The following is a 15,694-nucleotide window of genomic DNA, read 5'->3' as shown; positions in this document are numbered from 1 at the left end:
CCAATCGCCTTCCCCTTTATGGGCTGGCCATCCCTTTCAAGTGTCCTTTGTGTGGGTGAGCTTTGAGTTGGCGAGCATTAGCAACGGTCCCCAAAAAGCACCTCGAACGCCAACAAGTACTTCACGCATATCGTTTCCCAAATAGCCAATTCATAAACTAGCCAGTCCCTGCATGCCCAGACCGTTAAATACCCTTCCCATTGCAATTGACTTCGTCAATAAAATTTGTCGTCAATTAAAGATATTTTGCTTGTATATTGGTCAAGTTTTGTTCGCAAAACTTTTGAAAATCATTGAGATAGGACTTAGATATGTATGTGACTGAGTCATTGAACGGAACTGGAGCTGGCAGCACTTCAGTAAATCTAATGTATAAATATACCAATATACACGCTCCCTCTTCGATTATGAACGAATCGTACGCATCAAATTGAACGACATATAATAACTTTAGGGCTGAGCACAGTGAATGTGCGATATGGTTCGCGACTCGCCAATTAACAATTGAGCTAGTTCATTACATTGCTTACATATGTAAACCCAACTTTCAAAGTGAACTAGCTGGACTTGTACCAGTGAATGAAGGACAAGTAGCTCAAGCCATATCAGCTCTTTCTTAAAAAAAAAAAAAATAACAACAATATAAATTGAATAGGAACTTCCTCATCATAGTATATGTAAATAAGAGTATTTCAAGTTCGGCTCGCTTGAAAACTGTTGACTACATTTGCCTTTGTTTCAACTTCAAAACGAACTAGACATTCCTGTTTATCGGAGCAGTCCGTCTGTATTTTACATCAGTCCGCTTGTGTTATAAGCCCCAGCTTTGTTCTCAAATATTCCACTTCAACTTATTTGTTTGCTCTTATTAAAACACTTTTATTGTGCTGTGCTTGTTGTAATTGAAGATAACAGCTCTTTTCATGGTCGTTTATGCAGCTTAACAATTGAGTTCGACATTTGTTCAGTAAAACTTTCTATAATTTGAGTAAAAATAACTTTTCATAATGCCCAAATATTGGGAATGAACTCATTAATATTACCTACTCAAAAGAAAGTTAGCAGTTTTCATTATATATATGGAACTAATCTGTTATATCTCATATCATCTTACAATGAGGGATGTAGTTCAGAAACATGAATTTGTTCATTGAAATCGAAACAAGTAAAACTAGAAAACAAGTAGAGCTCTTTATTAAATGGAACTAGATTTTCCGCCCCTAAGGCTTTCCAAGCTGAAGAAACCCGATTTAATTGATAAACAGAAAATTAAGCATTCAGCTAGTTCAATACAAATTGTAAGCAAATTGAAACAAATGAACTAGTGAGTGTATCAAGGAGCTGTACCAGTTCTCGCCCTGAACTAGCTGAACTATCGAGAGTATTTAGGAAACTTAACTAGAATAAGTGTCACGGGGAACAAAGTGAGCTCGCTGAACTAAGGAATATTAAATTGCAGATTTAGTCCAGGACTGGAAAATTAACAAATATTATAAGCATTGAACTGCTATAATTAGCTCTAATGAATAGTGAATTACCGAAAAAGTTCATGACTGCTTAAAAAAGTTAAGATAAGAAAGCGGAACTAGAATGGCTCTCACACTGAATGATCGAATTGCGAATGAACGAATGAACTGTTGAAAATGCTAACCGAGTACTAAATAAACTTATTCATAAAATTGAACTAGTGGAACTAGTAAAGTTCGGTTATAACGACACTCAAGGGACCGTTGTTATACCTGGAAGGCGCTACAGCCGTAAAAGTTTGCTCATAAAAGTTTGTCTGGAGAGCAGAAGTTTCGTTGCTATAACCGTACAGACCCTATAAGCGGAGTCGTTATAACCGGATTTTACTATAGTAGTACAGGATTTCTCATCAGTAAAGACAAATCTATCTTCAAATCTATCTATCTATCTTCAGTGCGTAAGGGCAAAGTCTAGTTCCAGTTCGTAGTTAGCTTGAAGAGCTTAGATGAATTTATTTACACTAATTAGATGTATCTACTCTGATATGTATACAGTAGATACAGTAGAGTCCCGATAATTCGAAATGCAAGGGGATCAGTTTTTTTTTCGATTTACACAGAAATTCAAATCATCGAGAATTATTGAGAACGAATTTCTTTCAAAGGAATATACAGTCGAGTCTTGATAATTCATACCCCGCTAAATCGCTAAATTTTTGACAGTAGCATTATCGTAGCCAGTGGTCATATTTGCTGAAGCAATTTTTAAGTTGATTGCTTGTTATAAAGCCCACACTGATGACACACACACACACATACATACACACGTGCATATAAATGCATATAAATATTCTGAATTTAATTAATTCAGAGAGCACACAAAATGCATTTACAATCGAATTGGAATTTGTGCTGCACTTTAGCTTTTGCTAATTGGAATATTTGGTTATTGTCAAACCGCCTCTGGGCATGATATAATAATTGTGCCTTTGCCAGATGCCGAAATTCGGCTAATGAACAACATATTGAATTCAATTCTGCGAAATTGAGAAGCCCTTCAAGCGTTCGCCCATGTGGGAGAGGCTTGGGTTAAATTGAGTTTGATTTAAGCAGAGTAAGAGAGAGAGAGAGAGAGAGAGAGAGAGGGAGAGAATGAGATTGTTGCACAAAATGTTGACTCGATTCTGATGTGACTTTCATGCGTTGCTATCGCTTTTAATTAAACATTGCCGTTTTTGTGAGACATGCACTTAATACAAACGCACACACACAGACACAGACACGCACGCACACACATAAAGGTGTTCCGTTTGGGCTGTAAGCTGAACAACACGAAGAACATTTCAGCAGTCAGGCAAGGCTGGCTGCCTTGCTTTGCCTGCAGTAGTGCGAGCGAGACGACGTGCGTATGGTAGTATAAGAACGACAGCACCAAGGCGAAAGACAGAGAGAGGTGGAGGGGCCGCGTGTACGTGTGTGTATGTGTGTGTGTGCGTGTGCTTGTGAAGAGCCCCGGCAAGTGCTAGGCAGGCACAATTTGGGACTAGCACAGCGATGCTGTGAGTGGGTGTTAAGCTTTGGCTGCCAGCTGCTGTTGGCCTTGCCCGTCACAATTTGAAGTCGAGTTGACGACGAGCATGTGTGTCTGTGTGTGCGTGTGTGTGTGTGGGATTGTGATTGCTAGGGCTGGGTGGGCGTTGGTGTGTGTGCGTGAGCGAGCGTGTGAATAAGTCATAAAAAGCCAGTAAAAATCTCCGTTTGTCATTACATATTGTCATCAGCAGCAGCAGCAGCAGCAGCAGCAGCAGCAGCAACAACAACAACAACAATGCCCATACAAATACACACACACACACATATGCGCGCTTTCGCATCACTTGAGCTGCTGCACCAAAAAAGTAGGCAACAGTTTTTGTTGCTACACTTGGCAGCTGCACTGCACTACCTGACAGACAGATAGTGCACATATTGGCCGACAGAGGGCGCTAGTGGCGTGACAAACGACAGCAGCTACAGCAACAGCAGCAGCAGTAGTTATGCTTATAACTGTATTGTGTGATATGTTTTGCTCTTCTTCTTTTTGCTCGCAGTCAGTCAGTCAGTCAGCATGCAAATGCGCTTAGCAGTTGGCGTTGTTGTTGTTGTTGTTATTCTTATTGTTTGCTACTTAAATGCAAATTGAATTCCGATTGCAAAATGCAGCATTTGTCCACTTTTTCCCCTTCGCTCCACGCTCCCTTCGTCCTTTTATTCATGCTGAGCGCATTATAATTATGTGGGAAAAAAAGGAAGCTGGAGCATGGGAAACCAGTTCGCAGTTCGCAATCAATCGTTATTTGTGCTAACAACTGGCTGTCAAAGTGCTTGTTAAAGCTAGTTGTGTTATTGTTTAGCATGTTTTACATCATTTTTGTAGTCAATTATCATGTTGTTTAACAATTTGCACACACAAAAAGGTGCGAGAATTATTAATTGCGTCTTTTGTATCAATATTGTATTATGTCGTGTTTGATTCTTCTGTTGTAGCTATTAAATAAAACGATAAACTTGTTTATTTTATTTTTTTTTTTTTCAAACTATTTAAACTATTAATTTAAAATGCAAAGCAATTACATTTATTGTTGTCGCTTTTTACAATTTATAGCTTCATTTAAAGAGTATTGCACCAGAGCTAAACAGAAATATATATTATAATATATATTCCATATTTCTGTTCTCAAGAAATTGCACAGAAATTATAGAGCCTTTTCGCATCATGAACGCGAATCATGGTATATTTGCAGTGCTTAGCTTAAATATATATTGAAGGCGTTATATAAAGTAAAGCAAAAATAAATCAAATATTAGGCTGATAACTATCGATTCACAGACAAAAAAAGTATATCGAGTTGGTTATCGAAGAGAGGCCAGTTACTTTCTATTATTATTTAGATCGATTCAATATGTCTATTTTCTTACAAACCTTTCTTGCTTTCAAGCTGGGAAGGAAACTTATATATTATTTCGAATATGTGTCAACCTAGACTGAAAGCTCTATTGTTGTTCATCGACTACGATAACATAGCTGCGCTGTAGCAATAAACCAAGTCTGATACTTGATATAATCAATAGTAATACTATATAAAAGATATACTTTTGTTACCTAAAACCGATAACGCTAATACAGCTGTTATGTAGATTGTATTGTATAGCAACGCAAGCGACGAGACTTTTGCAATTGCTCTAATTACTCCTAAAGCAATATTGAACCTCTCACACTGAGTCCTGCTGAAGATCGATAACGATAACATTACTAACGATAAGGCGAGCGAACTCGAATATACTGCTTTTGTGAAAATGTACATACATATATATTCCTGATCAGACTGAGTAGACATAGCCATGTCCGTATGATCACCGAGATCTCTGAAGGCATAAGAGCTAGACTATTTTACATGCATCCTAATTTATACCATACGCACTGTGGGTTTATGAAGTATTTCCGATAACTCATCCCATTTATTTTTATCGAAAATATTCGATTGATTTAATTTTTTAGCCGTTATTTTAATACTATTAGACCCAGAATTTTCGGATTTATTATGTATATGAATTTGACAAATACAAAGATTTTGTACAAATCTTGGATACCACGCCTCCTTCGCTCCCTTCGTGCGCATGGATGTATATGTATTTTGCATACATACATATGTGTGTGTATTTTGCATATATGTATATGTGTGTGTATAAAACAAGTGCAGAAGGATTGGAATATCTGCTCTTTGCAGGGTCCAGGGTATCTCCTAGTCTCGATTTGAACACCCTTACTGATTCAAGCTGTAAATGCACTTCGAAGTATTTGCGTTATTTTTGAAGCAAATTATTTGCAGGTGTGCGACAAAAGAATGCATCAAATGGTTCGAGTGTTGCTTGAAGGTGTGCAGTTGTGCATGTGTATATGTGTGTGCGTGTGTGTGTTTGCCTTTGCAGGTGTCAAAGTGTAAATTACGCTTGAGGCGCCCTTTGACACGGCGCGCACTTTTCACAACCAGCCCCGCCCACATTTCTGCGACGCCAAGTTGTCAAAACTTTGCAACTATTGCCATGAAATACGAAAAGTTTTCGCTGCTCTCCTTGTTGTTGCTGCTGCTGTGCTGCTGTTGTTACTGCTCGCGCTTGCAGCACGCAGCGAACAACCAGCCGAAAAAAAACTAAACGAGTAACGGAACATTTGCTTCATTAAGACTAAGTGTGCTTGTGTGCCTGCCAGCCAGGCCGCTTGATTATATGTGTGTGCGTGTATGCATGTGTGCATGTGTGTGTGAGTTTAATTCACAAAAGACAGCCGCATGAGAACGCCAGCGATGACGTCGACGCTGGCAGCGACGCACATGTGCTCAAAGCGTGCGGGTGTGTGTGTGTGTGCGAGGCCCACGCATTGCGCATGTGTCATTGCTGGCAGGCAGAATCGAACTAAAGCTGAACTCGCTGAAAGTCTACAAAGCAAAAAAAAAAAAATTAAATATGAAGAAACGCAGCAACAAATTATTTGCAAGCAGCTGGCAAAGGCTGTTTGCAGCAGCAGCAGTAGACGCAGCAGCGCTGCAGCAGCAACAACTTTCGCGTATGCTTGCTTTGGAAATCATGTGTTTAAGTCTACACAATAATCTGGCAACTCTACAAAGCACACAAAACACAGCGCAAAAAAAGAAAATGAATAATAAAAACAGCCGCAAGCCGGCTTAGCATTTTGACTTGCTCGCTCTCTCTCTCTCTCTCTCTCTTTCTCTGTCGCTCTCACTCTCGTTCTGGCGCGTGTTCTTTCATTCTCTTTTGCCTAATCGTTTGACTGATTAGCCAAAGCGTCGCGGTACGCGTCGCAGCCGTCGTCGCTGTTTTCCTTTGTGTGTGGTTGTGTATGCGTGTGTGTGTATGTGTGGACGCATAATTTAAAACAATATCCAGAGATTTGTTGCTCCATTTATATGTTAAATATAACAAGTCAAGTGCTTTCATTGTCAGAGCTGTTGTTGTCGTCGTGCTGCCATCTTCTTCTTCTTCTCCTTCTTCTCCTTCTCCTTCAGCCTCCTCCTCTTCATCAGCCTCGTCTGCTGCTCTGTTTGATTAGCAACAAAGCCGGAGCAACATTTCTGTACGCTCCCTTGGCAACATTTTCGTTGTGGCATAGCCAAAATATCTGTGAAAATTGTCAAGAGATTCGCTTGGAATGTCTTTTGCGATTTTATTCCTCTGCGGCATGATGTGGCCAAAACAGTTTTAGTCACACACACCCAAAAAATGAAAAAACTAAAAAAACGTGTGGAAGGAATGCCAAGACAGCTAAGCGCTTTGGCTAGTAGTTCAGTTTACGCTTTGCAATTCATTCGCCTCACTTGAGTCAGTTCATTAAAGTTTCAAATCTGAAAATCTGAAATTCTTTCGGTTTATTTTAAGGTTTTCAATAGAGTTTCAAGTTAATCTCTTCATCTTCAACTGTGGATACCCCACTTAAGTGTAGAACCTGTACATCATATTTAGTACTACAACAACAAAAGGGTAGAAAATCATCAAGTGAACCAAACCCCATAACGAGCTATGCTATATATTTCTAGTTTAGTTCAACAGATTGAAAAGAGTTTTTCTCTTAGAACTCTTAATACAACAATAATAATATGCATTAAAAAAAAAAAAAAAAAAAAAAAAAAAGGAAAACTATGGATAAATAATATGGGCAAATAAGTAATATTTCTATTTTAAGCTAGGAAGATTAGAAATCTCATATTTTGACATTCCCTAAACTTTTTACTCCTAAGACCTACAGAGTTAAGCATTCAAAGTGTAATCAAGTGAAAAGCTTTCGGTTTGGTAATCGATTTTGATTTGTATCAAAGTAGAGCATATTGGAAAGCAAGTAAGAAAGGTCTAGTCGAGACTGCTCGACTACGAGATCCCCTGAACCCTTCGAGCAACTGATATTTCAATAATTATTCACATGGCTTACTATGGGAAGTTAAATGTTTAATAATTTTTCTTGTGTATGGACTATCTTCACTTTTAGATTATGAATATAACATAGATATGCATGTATTTGTCAAAGCACAAGTCCCTAGTATTTGAAATATGCCTTTTCCAAATGTGTGGGTGAAGGGTGAGTTAGGAGTGGGAGTAAATTTTGACAAAAACCGAAATTGTATTAAATGAAGATAATACATATAATATACATACATATACATATAAAATACATAGTACATACAATTTGGAGACTCTAGCTTTAAAGATGTAGGAGATATAATTTTAAAACTGATTTTCGATAATATTTTTAACCGATAATAAAATAACGGGGCAAGGTATCGATATTTAAAGCAAAAATGCAAATATGAGCGTGGTATACACGTACCTAGGAAAAAATTTCAAGTCTCTAGGTCTCATATCTTCTGAGGTCGACGTGTTCAAACATTTGGACAGACGGACAGACGGACGGACGGACAGAGCTACATCGACTCAGCTCGTCGCCTAGATCAAGAATATATATACTTGATGGGGTCTGCCACGCCTCTTTCTGCCTGTTACATACATTTTACAAAACCATTATACCCTGATTTCCCATTTTTAATGGGCGCGATCTAAATGATTCGTAAGTTGCTCGGAATTTGGGCGCACCAATACACCCTCTATTTCTCCAGCAGCTAGAAACTTTGGAACTAGCTTTTAAAAATATTCCAGTAAAAATAATTCATCTGGAAATGAAATTCAGTTTTGAACCATTCTTCGCCTACTCGATCTTTGTCGGTCTTGTTCATCCATCCATCCTTGTACAGCCAGCAATCTCTGTTTACTCACGGCCTCCAGAACACATTCCAGCTAATGTAACAGTGAGAACAGATAGATAGGTCCAATAGAATCCAAATCGACGGCCGCGAGTACCGAATCCTGGATATACATAATATGGGGAGGTGTAGCAGATACCATAGACGGATTATAAGCGAGATAATTATCAATATCCAAGTCTCGCGTGTGTTTTCGTCCATCGCAACGCAACCGACTCGTTAGTTGTAGTTTGATAAACTTTAGTTATCGATAAGAAGCGAGGAGCAGCGCAGTTGGTTTCGATTCAGTTTCACTTATTGACTAACATCTTTCGGAGCAATACAGTTTTAATTGGGATTCTGATTTGGCAGCTAGGGTATCTGTTAGTCGTGCACCAGCGAGCTGCTGGCAAAACTCACCTTTCTGTTCTCTTTCGGAGTGACATTTGGAATGGACAAATTTACTTTTATTACCGAAGAATAATCCAGATAAATCTGAATATTTTTTAGTTCTGGCGAAGCAGAGAAAAGAGAAGAGAATAAAGAGGAAAGAGACGAGAGAAAAGAAAAGCAAACTGAATGTTTGAACTTTTAACAAAGTGCTTTTCCCTTGAGTTTTTAAGAGCTACGTTTTGCAGTAAGTATGTTTGTGCTCTGTCTGCGTGCTCTTCCTCTTGCTCTTCTCCTTCTGCTTCTCTTTCTACTTTGCTTCGTTTTTTCTCAGTCGCTCGGACCACATGCAGCATCCGCAGCATCCAACGCCGAACTCCACTAAGAAGCTGCCCATTAATTGTTGAGTTTAGGGCATTTTTTCTTGTTTAAAGTAACTTTTCTCTCTCTCTCTCTCTGTCTGTCTCTTTCTGTCTCTCTCTCTCTCTGTCTATCTTCATGCCGCTGTCAATGTGTGAAATGAGCTTCAAGTACAACAGCAGCAAAACAACTGACAAGGACGCTCATATGAAAACAAACGCATAATTTAAGCGTAATTGCTGTCATTTTTCATTCGAGTGGCGCAGAGGCGGCAGCGGTGGGTGGGCTGATGGGCTGGTGGGTGGCTCAGCTGGCGAGTGGGTTTTGGCAGGTTGTTGTCATGTGGGTGCGACTGCGACTGCGACTGCGATTGCTATTGCGACTGTGATGGAGGCTGCTCCAGTTCCGAGTCCATGTCGCCGATTGTCCTCCACGCATGGCCCCCAGTGTATGCCATGTGTTACATGTTTGCTCTATATCTACGACTGTATGCGTGTGTGTGTGTGGGAGGGGGGAGGTGGGTGCATATGTGTTGAGTGCCCGCATCCGGCGCTGAAGCGTCAATAATTATGCCGCCGGTTTTTTATGTACTCTAAGCCCATTGAGAATGTTAATATGGGGTATATGGATTATCTATAGAGGGATGTTCCTGAAAAAGTGGGCGTGAGCTCTCCAACAGTCCGACTGTCTCTCAGCTTAAGATCAGCTAACTCGCAGACTACAAAGCCACAGTATGGCTAATCATTATTACTCGACTATCGATATCTTTTCCATATAATCGATAATAATCGATGTTTTCTATTGCGTTAGTTAAGCTAGAGACATCACGTATTTGTTTCGTACAAAACCAAATCAAATGTGAGAACTAAATGCCCCACCCCACCCTCCGAATCGAGCTGTCATAGCTTTTAGATCTTTTTGGATGTCCTGCTCTATTCTCATGTTGAAGCACAGCTCTTTCTAGTGTGGGGACGGGCCTTACGAAGAATCTACAGATGGTTTGCACAATTGGAACAGCAACGCTGGGTATTTGCTAGTCGGTCATTCTCGATTTGAGGGCACTGGAATTGCTTTGGAATTGTTTGCTTGTTGTTTAGCTCTTGCTTTCGTCGTTGAATTTGGCGCCCCCTAGCGGCCTGCTGCTGCAGCAATTGGCCGACTTTTGTTGCAGGCTATTGTTGTTGTCATTATTGTTGTTGTTGCCTAATCGCATTAAGCGCGAGAAAAAAAAAATGTTAAAAAAAAGAAGAATATAAAAAGTTTTTTTTTGCGGCAACTATCAAATGTCAAGTTGTCAACAATTTTTGTTGCTGTTATTGCAGTTGTTGCTGTTGCCTCTGTTGCTGCTGTTGCACCTGCAACTTTAGCGCCCATTCGCTTTGTGGCATTGTCCTGTGCCCTGCTCTTTGGCTGTTTGCCAACTCAACTCAACCAGTGTTCACCTCGCCCAGGGTTTTGCGCAGTTTGTTCGTTTGTTCATTTGTTTGTTGGCTGTTGTTGCTGTTGTTATTACCATTGCTTGTTGTTGCTGTTGCTGTTGCTGTTGCTGCATTCCATGTGTTGTCGAGCTCCTGTGTCTAACAACAATTGCACTCGCGCACCACGCCCAATCGCCGCCTCTTTGTATTGTGCATCGAGCGCAGCGCGTTTGGCCGCAATTGCCGCAGCGACCTCTGTGCCACGCCCCATTTCGTAACGCCCACTGACATTTGCCATTTGCACTTAAGCACAGCATACACCATCCCTCTCCCCCACTCTACTTCCATCTACCCCTATCAAAATCAATATATTCCGAATTTTCGTGTTGGTCTCTCTGTACTATCCTATGATAGACCTATGCGTAACTCCCTACAACTGAAGTCTTTAACTCTTTAACAGTAAGATTCCTATGAATGTGAGTGTGGAGTTAGATTCTTTCCGAATACTTAATGGGCTCAATATTTACCACTATGTCGCGACTGCTCGACTACGAGATCCCTTGAACCCTTCTAGGAATCGATATTTCAATAATTACACGATGAAATAACACACGTATGCACACATATGTACATACACATACGCATGAACTGCACTGGGAGCTTCGTTGTTGGATAACTTGTTCGGTAGATATTTACGTCCAATTCTAAAATATTTTAAAAATATTAAAAAAATTGAAAATGGGTTCAGGGTATAAAAACGCAAGAGCTAGACTCTACGAACTGAAGAATAATCTTCACGTTCCACACGTTGCAGCTCCAAGACTTTGCAAGTTATAGATTTCTCTGCTGTGGCACTCTCATTTTGGTATATCTTTCAGCTTTCAATAGAAAGAGGATGTCGTTCAATTCTCAGTTTCTTAAGTTAGGCAACATAAATTTCCCTCATCTTCCACATTCCACATTCCACATTTTTGCCACGCCTCTAGTAGGCGTAACGTAAAATATTGGCACTTTCCAAGATGAGCGAACCTACGAAAATCTACATAAAGTCGGACAGTAGGTTGAGCGTTCCATTTAACTTCATGAAAATTACTTTCGTGACATACATTGTGCAAAGCCAATATACTCCCTTTTAGCTTCGTTGTAGGGAGTTGAAGAAACTTTGAATTGATGTTATCAGTCAGTTCATTTTTCTCGCTTGAAAAACTTTGATAAAAGTTTCCAAGATTCCAGTGAGAAATGAGGCAGTTAAATATAGTCTGAATACTCTATAAATGGGATATTAAAGCAGAAAGGCTATATGCATGTGTATCGGAAATATGTAATGATATTGCATTGAAAATCCAACAGTTTCTTAAAAGTATTTCTGTCAATAGGATTATTATTAGGAATGGAAACACATACATATATGTATAGAGAGAGAAAGAAAGAGGCAGAGTGCTCTTTCTCTGCCCCTCTCTCTTTCTCGCCTTATTTTATGTATAAACTTCGATTGACATTCGAAATGAAATGCAGCAAACTACAGTGCAGCCTCAACTGTTAGCCAGACAATGCCTCTCCAACTGTAAATATTTGCCTATAAAAGAAAGCAACAAAACAAACAAATGAACAACATGTTTGTCGAACGCAGATGCCCTAACGTAACTCAAGCTTGAGAAATGAAACACAGACATGGACACACTCACACACACACACACACACACACACACATACACACACGAACATGGACATAGAGACACAGTTATTAAGCATTCTCGAATGTTTGTGCTTGGGGCTTAGGGGCGGCTGCTTGAGGCTGCTGGTGGAGGGGTTGGGGCTAGTCTCACGCGTTGCCACACGAGCATAATTTGTTGTAATTAACATAACGAGCCAGCCCAAGCAATAATGGTCCAAAAACTTCACACACAGACACACACACACACACACACACACACGGACAAATTGAACGCCTACGCTGCAGGAATAGAAGCAGAAATTACGACTCCTGCTGTGGCAAATGCGTAGGAGGAGCAGGAGCAGGAGGCGCTGTAGGTGTTGAGCTTGACTGAGCTGAGTTAGTCAATGTGGCCCGCATTTTGTGTATAATTAATTTCTTTTTTTCTATGCTTTTCTTTTTTGGGTCAGTTCCTCACCTGGGGCCCATGGCCGGAGCATTTTGTAGCATTTATGCAAATGACTTTATGAGACAACATTGAAAACTTGAGCGCAAGGACAACATTTTCTAGACAAGCATAATATAATTATATTCACACTCTCCTCACTCCCTCACTCTCCCTCCCCCTGCCTATCTGGCTCTCACTAACTCATTCCATATCTCATTATCTCTCTCTTTCGCAGCAACAAGTTGTCGAACTATCGGGCTATGTTATCATACTTGTTGAGAATGCGGAGGGTAAAATTAAATTATACGGCTCACCGTCCGATCGCGATAATCTGGAAGTGGGCGATGAGATACTCGAGGTCAATGGACTCAGCCTGGATAATATATCACGCACGGAAGCCATTCGCCATATCCACGATGTAAGCAATCAGATCTTGTTCACGACTTAGAGCGGAATCATATTAACTGATTTCTTCATTCACTTTACAGTGCATCAAGTCCTGCACGATTTGCTTGCGTGTGCGCAAGAAAAATGATTCCAGATTGGGTAAGTTGCGTACTCAATTAAATTTAATTTTGGTTTATCTAATCAAAGTGATGCTAAAACTGCTCTGTTAATGTTAACTACTTGGGTGCATATAACATTCTGTTATTTTGACATTCTGTTATGGGCAATGCTGCTGCTATCAGCTGTTTGGCTTACCAAGTTGCAGTGGCTGCTCAACTGTAAGCACCTCATTACGTACTCTCTACTGTTACTCTGACTCGTTCATTCACTCGCTCGCTCTCGCTCTCTCTCTCTCCGGCTCTCTTAAGCTGGCTTGGGCATCGCGCGCAGCTTTTGTTTTGTGACGCTTTTGTTTTTGCAATCGTTTTGTGGTCAGCTTCAAACGCTTTGCGCTCCCGCTCTGGCCGCCGCATCGTCGCTCACCGCTCTCCACTCGCTGCTAGCTGCTCGCTGCTCGCTGCTCACTTGGGGCTAACTGCGGCTTTGGCGCTGTGCAGCGCCAACTAATCGCATCAGTTGTGTGGCAACAGTCGCCGTTTGTCGTAGCGTCGTCTCAAGAGCATCGCTTGTTCGTTCTGCTGCAATTCGGTTCGTTTTCATTCGTGCTGTGTCGTGGAGTACCGCGTCGTGCCGAGCCGTGCCGTGCCGTTTTCTGTCGTCTCGTGCCGGCTGCCTTTTCGCCTTGCGCCCTTCCCGCGCGCCCCACATATTCCCTAAATTTGGTGCCGCTTTCTGGCCTGGCTGTGAGCGCGCGCGCGTGCGTTGACGTCTGCGCTGGCTGCTGCTGCGGCTGCGCCAGCGTTTCATTGCCGTTTCGTTTCGTTCTAACGTTCATTTTATTTTTTTTTTTTTCGTTCTTTGTGCTGTTCTGTGCTTGTGCATCTTTATTTTTGTTCCTGTTTTTTTCGGGCTTCTTGTAAGAAAATATATTTGTTTACACGCTCACATACATACAAATACGCGCACGTGTGTGTTCGACGCTAACGCTGAACTGAAGTAAGTGTAAACTACATACAATGGCTGCCAAACTGTGCCAGCCTGCTCTCCACTCTGCTTGCACCTCTGCTTGCCCCATGTCCGCCACAGCTGCTCAGCTGGGAGCCGAACACAAGCCATGAATCAGCGGCAGCAGCAGCAGCAGCAGCGACGCGTCGTGACGTTGGCGTCGTCAACGTTGCGTTTTCGTGTCTGTTTCTGCTTTTGTTTTTATTCGCTGTTTTTGTTGTTTTGTTGTTATTTGGCGAAGGGCAGGTGGGCAGCTGAGCAGAGCATTTATGCAATAAGCGCAACGCTAAGATACATTTGTAGAACAGCACAGCAACAATTTTAACATACATACATACATAATTATATTATTAATAAATTTTCTTGCCGGCAATGCAATTGTGTGTACATACATATGTATGTGCATGTGTGTGTGTGTTATTTTAGACTTTGGACAGGCATGGAAATAACACACACTTTTGACGGGTTTGCATGCATTTCGTTAACGTCATTATGCCACCTGACCTGATAAACAAAATAACATAATGAGAGAGAAAGAGAGAGAGAGTGGCATGGAATGAAATGAAATAACAATTAGTCAAAAAGGTTGCGCGAAATTAAATGAATATTATTGATACATTTTAATCGAATATTAAATATATGTATGAATAACAGCTATCTACAGTTTGAGCGGCATTCAATCTATGAAGCAAACCAGAAAACGAAACGCGTTTCATTGTGGGGCAACAGTCGAACGACCAAGAGAGCCACAGTTTGAGCCACAGCCACAGTGCCTGTACAACTGCAGCAGAGTAGAATTTTTGGGGGCGACTTTTCACTTGTGGCCATCAATTGGGGGCGTATGCATCTTTATCTTTTAGAAACGAAATGGAATCGGCACATGCATCTGCACATACATATGTATGTATGTACTTCGACTCAAATTTAGCCGAAAACTGAATTTGCTTCACGCAATAAACGTTTCCATTTAATTTCGAGCGATGGAAGCGTCTTTTCGCTTCCAGCTAAATCACTGGAAAGCTGCTTCTTCCCAGTAAAAAAAAAAATACTTGAACTAACTCTATGTTTACCAACAATTCGATTTCTGGCGAAACGGATAAGAGCGAACTTGAGAGTCGAGCTGAAAATATAAATAAATATGTACAATGGAATGTGTTTTTTTTCTCATACATTTTTTTATGCATATGTATGTACATTTTTATTGGATGTTTTTAATGCCCAGATATACTGGTTCCGCATCCATACAAGTTTCACGAATCCGAGTTAAGTTTTATATTTGTGTTGTGTATAACTTGATTATCTACATGGTAACCCAATCTACTATGCTGGCGCTTTAGGCAATCGCAAAGCTCTATGAAGTTCCACTAATTTTCTCGAAGTTATCCATGCTTAGTGAATGAGATAATTTACTCTAGTTCTACTTAGTATCCTCTCTTGGGTAAAATAAACTCGCAATTGTCTCGAAAACTATTTAATAAAGCTAAAAATTCTGTAGAAAGAAACACCTTTTCCCCTCTCAAATTCCACTCGCTTGTCACCCATTGAATATCCACTTGACGTTTCATTCTATAGCTAAAAACAGTCGTTTCTTTTTTTTTTTTTTTTTGTTAACTATAAATAAAAATAGAAATTTTTCACACATTTAGCTCGAGCTTAAGCCA

General features: G+C 40.5%; 1 protein-coding gene across 9 annotated transcripts in view; it reads left to right on the top strand.

The window, feature by feature from the left end:
- The window catches only part of sdt (MAGUK p55 family member stardust), an 84,601-nt gene that overhangs the window by 6,020 nt on the left and 62,887 nt on the right, over positions 1 to 15,694 (top strand). For 8 of the 9 annotated variants that reach the window (XM_089475770.1, XM_089475769.1, XM_089475771.1 and 5 more), the window contains 2 exons: positions 12,757 to 12,939; positions 13,010 to 13,067. In XM_089475770.1, coding sequence (XP_089331896.1) covers positions 12,757 to 12,939; positions 13,010 to 13,067 — 241 coding nt within the window. Of the gene's footprint in view, positions 1 to 12,756; positions 12,940 to 13,009; positions 13,068 to 13,531; positions 14,025 to 15,694 lie in introns of those variants that run through there. The other variant, XM_089475774.1, reaches the window with a different exon arrangement.

Source organism: Drosophila arizonae, chromosome X (assembly GCF_054131065.1).
Source record: "Drosophila arizonae isolate 15081-1271.41 chromosome X, UAZ_ARI_1.0, whole genome shotgun sequence".
Taxonomy (NCBI): Eukaryota; Metazoa; Arthropoda; class Insecta; order Diptera; family Drosophilidae; genus Drosophila; species Drosophila arizonae.
The sequence above is the reverse complement of the archived record's forward strand: the minus strand, read 5'-3'. Positions and strand labels throughout refer to the sequence as shown.